At 39.6% G+C, this 4,234-nt stretch overlaps 1 protein-coding gene across 1 annotated transcript; it reads right to left on the bottom strand.

Annotated features, from left to right (window-relative positions):
• Nucleotides 1–216: 216 nt before the first annotated feature.
• LOC109205914 lies at nucleotides 217–3,809 on the bottom strand. Its single transcript, XM_019368679.1, has 4 exons — nucleotides 3,121–3,809; nucleotides 1,620–3,036; nucleotides 1,011–1,305; nucleotides 217–827 (listed from the first exon to the last, which is right to left on the bottom strand). Exons 1-4 carry the CDS (start codon nucleotides 3,807–3,809, stop codon nucleotides 217–219), a joined length of 3,012 nt encoding a protein of 1,003 aa, XP_019224224.1.
• Between the last annotated feature and the right edge of the window lie 425 nt (nucleotides 3,810–4,234).

Raw genomic sequence — 4,234 nt, 5'->3', positions numbered from 1 at the left:
AATAAAGAATAATCAAGCATTGAATGAGTGTATCCCCTTGAACACAAAGCTTCAGTTAGTTTCTCATACCATTGTCTACTTGCTTGTTTAAGCCCATACAAGGACTTGGTCAATTTGCACAGTAAGCCTGGTGTATCCACTACTAGACCTGGTGGTATCTCTATATACACTTCTTCATGGAGATCCCCATGAAGAAAGGCATTATTTACATCTAATTCACCCCTTTTTGACTGTTGTTGCTATTAAAGTCCTAACAGTTGTCATTTTTACTACATGTGAGAAAGTTTCTGTGTAGTCTATCCCAGCTTGTTGTGTATATCCCTTAACTACTAATCTAGCTTTGAATCTCTCCACACTCCCATCTGCCTTATGTTTGATCTTATATACCCATTTACACCCAATTGCCCTCTTTCCAGTTGGAAGAGGAACTAGATCCCAGGTTTTATTTGCATACAATGCTTGGAATTCTTGAGTCATTGCTGCTTGCCAGGCAGGTTTTACAGCAGCTTCCTCATATGAGCTAGGTTCACATTCATGTGGACTAGTTCCTATCAATTGCTGACAACTGGAATGTATTTCATTAGGTGAACTAACAAGAGGTTTGGGAGCAGATGTATTGAAGGAAAAAGACTGTGTGCTTTGACTATCATTTGGAGAAGTTGATTGGTTTTGATGAGTTTGATGAAGTCTGGGAAGTGCACACTCATAATCTTTAAGATAGGTAGGTACTTTCAAGGTTTTAGAGGGTCTGTTCTGATTTGGGATTGAAATCCCTTGATTCTGGATTGTAACAGCAGGGCTGTGAGGTGTATCAGAAGGAGTATTATCTGGAGAGTCAACAATTGGAAAATTTCTTGATGTTTGGCTTCCTAGGGGTGAGTGAGAATGTCTGGAGTTGTCATTATAAGGATTGGATGTGGATGAGGAAGGCTCATGTCAGGGCAGGTTCTCAGGTGACACTTCATGGTGAGCATTGTCATTTACAGGATGTGGAATACTACTTATGTTACTGGGAGAAAACAACTCCTCTGACAAGCATGATTTCATTTGGGGAAATAAAGGAAAGATCTTGTCTGACTCAATGAACATAGCAAATGGGAATACACTCTCATGGAACACTACATCTCTGGAAACACTTATCTTCTTAGTGGCCAGATTTAGTACCTTGTAGCCTTTTGTCCCAAAAGGATATCCCACAAAAACATGTGGAGTAGCTCTTGGTTCAAACTTATCTTTGTGTGTTTTGAGAGTGGTAGGGAAGCATAAACAGCCAAAGCTTCTGAGATGAGAATAACTTGGCTTTTTCTGGTACAGAAGTTCAAAAGGACACTTTTATTTGAGTGATGAAGAGGGCAGTCTGTTTATCAGGTAGGTAGAGGTCAGAATACATTCTCCCCAATACTGCATGGGTAACTTAGACTGATAGAGTAGGGCCCTAGCTGTTTCTAACAAATATTTGTGTTTCCTTTCCACCACACCATTTTGTTGTGGTGTGTATGGACATGCTCTTTGATGTATAATGCCCTTGGATTGTAAGAATGAAGTGGTCTCTTGTTAGTGAACTCAAGGCCAATGTCTGTTCTTATAGTTTTGATACTGGTACTGAATTGTTGCTCTACCTTGGTAAAGAAGGCCTTAATGGTGTGCAGAGCATTGCTCTTACAACTTAACAAGTGGGTCCATGTGGACCTGCTGTAATCATCCACAAAGGTAATGAAATATTTGTATTTGTTATGTGTTGGAACATGGTATGGGCCCCACAAGTCAATGTGTAGTAGTTCAAAGGGTTTATTGGTTATTGTTGTTCTTTCTGGGAAAGACAGCCTGGCTTGTCTTGCCATTGGACAAATAGGGCAAAGAAAAGGTTGTTTGGGTGCAAAGGCAACAGGTATAGAGGAAATATCTTTCATTTTGACAAAAGGTACATGTCCTAATCTGTTATGCCACAAAAGATCAAGTAAAGATTCTGTAGTAGATGAATTACCAGATAAAGGTGACTCACTTTTATTTCTTGAACTACTTACAGTTGAACCATTTGTATTACTACTACAAGATGGGGTAACCATGGTGGAAGTAACAGGAACAGTAGGAACTACTTTACTAGTACTAACTAACTGAATAGAAGGAATTGAACTAGATGTCCTAACTGCAAAGTCTATATTACTCTCATTATTGGAAAAACATGGAAAAGATGTACTAGAAGAATTAGAGAGGGTTGAACCAGTGTTGTAGTTGCTTGAACTGTGTAGATATAGACCAGTCTTGGCTTTACCAATCTCCAGTGGCCTCTTCAGTGAAGGACCCTGTAGAAGAATACAGATGTACTTGGTGAATACTACAATACAATCAAGTTGAACTGTCAATGAATGGACTGATATCAGATTGAACTTAAAATTGGGAACAAAAAGGACCTTTTTGAGACTGAATTTTGGACTTAGGATTACATCACCAATCAGTGTCACCTTAACCTTATAGCCATTTGGCAGGGTGACTAAGTATGGATATACTAAGGTTTTAACATTGGTCAGGATTGATTTGTTATGTGTCATGTGATTTGTGGCTCCGGAATCAAGGATCCAAGTGTCAGCATTTGAACTAGAACTATCACACAAATGATTATTAGAGTCAAAATGAGTAGAGCATGCTGAAGTACCTGCAAAGTTCACAGCTCCTCCATTGATGCAATTGTTTGTGGACTTTTCTGCTCCTCCTTGAAAGCTTTCCAGAATGGTGAGTAGTTGACCATATTGTTCTTTAGTCAAGCTATGCATGTGTCGATTTTGTTCTTGTTCTTGAGGGCCATTGCCATCATCCTTTACTGTGTCAGCTTCATTTGATGGTCCAAATACATTTCCAGCGATTCTTCTTCCCTTATTGAACCTGGAATTCTGTGGGAATCCATGAAGTTTGTAGCACTTGTCCTTAGTGTGCCCTGGCCTCTTGCAGTAGTCACAAAATGGTCTGGGTTTGCTGTTAAATTGGTTTGACTTATATCCACTGTATGTGTTGTTATTTCCCTGTTGATTGTAGTTAGTTCTGAAATTGCCATTTCCTTATCCACTCACATTTAAAGTTGCAGAGTCCATTGAGAAATTATTATTTGGCTTGACTTCCCTCTACTTCTCCTCTTGAATGAGAGTAGAGAAAGCTTGGGCTATTGTTGGGAGAGGGTTCATCATCAGAATATTGCCTCTCACGACAATATACACTTCATTTAACCCCATCAGGAACTGAATTAATCCTCTATCCTGTTCAGCTTTGTGTATATTTTCTCTTGCTCCACAGGTGCATTTGCAAGCACATTTGGCATGAACATTCAGAGTATTAAGTTCTTCCCAAAGTTTCTTCATTTTCGTATAGTATCCAGTGATATCCAGACTTCCTTGGCTCAGATCATTAATCTCTTTTTGTAGCTGATACAACTTGGCCCCATTGGTTTGATCATACCTGTCCTCTAGTTCTTGCCAAAGCTCCTTAGCATCATTGACGTATTGTAAGTTGTCCGCTAGATCCTTAGACAGTGAGTTTAAGATCCATGAAGTTACCATATCGTCGCATCGCTCCCATTGATCTAGATCTGCCGAGTCAGAGTCTGGCTTCTTACATTTTCCAGTAATAAACCCTAATTTGTTTTTCACGGAGAGTGCCCTGAGGATTCCTCTTCTCCATGATCTATAACCAGTTCCGTCAAAGGCTATCGGAACTAGCATAGATCCAGCGCTTTCCGATGGATGCATGTATAATGGACTTGTTGAATCTAGGGTTTTGTTCGTCGCTGGGGTCACTGGAGCATCGTTTTCTCCGGCCATGATTCGAATTGACTCGGATGAAGTGGTTATCGATGAAGATGAATTACTAGGAATGACTGACTAACTGATCGATTTCCACACAGAAACCCTAATTCCCAAAGACGAGTGAATTTCTAAATTTGTAAGCAGAGGAATGAGAAATTGAGACGAGATGAGACTTCAGATCGTCATCCCGCTCTGATACCATGTAAAAACTTGGAAACAACTGAAGAAAGAAAGGATGGGCTCAACTCGAGCTCTAATGGCGGATGATGTTGTACTGTCGAAGAGAGAGAGGAGCAGTTACATGAATGAACCTTCTAGAAAGAAGGAGCTACTTTTCTTCATTATTTCAACTCATTAAAAAAAAGGAAAAATACAGAGGTAATGTCTTATTTATAGTAGATGTACATCTGCTCAAGAATTAACTAACTACTTAATGCTAA

Source organism: Nicotiana attenuata, unplaced genomic scaffold, assembly GCF_001879085.1.
Source record: "Nicotiana attenuata strain UT unplaced genomic scaffold, NIATTr2, whole genome shotgun sequence".
NCBI lineage: Eukaryota > Viridiplantae > Streptophyta > Magnoliopsida > Solanales > Solanaceae > Nicotiana > Nicotiana attenuata.
Note: the sequence above shows the minus strand (reverse complement) of the source record. Positions and strands in the feature narration are given on the sequence as shown.

Coding starts and splice junctions, on each gene's coding strand:
- LOC109205914 (XM_019368679.1), bottom strand. CDS start 3,809: ATGGCCGGAGAAAACGATGCTCCAGTGACCCCAGCGACGAACAAAACC. Junction 3,037..3,120: donor ACTCTCATTCAAGAGGAGAA/GTAGAGGGAAGT, acceptor TGGCAATTTCAG/AACTAACTACAATCAACAGG. Junction 1,306..1,619: donor TTAAGGCCTTCTTTACCAAG/GTAGAGCAACAA, acceptor CTTCTGTACCAG/AAAAAGCCAAGTTATTCTCA.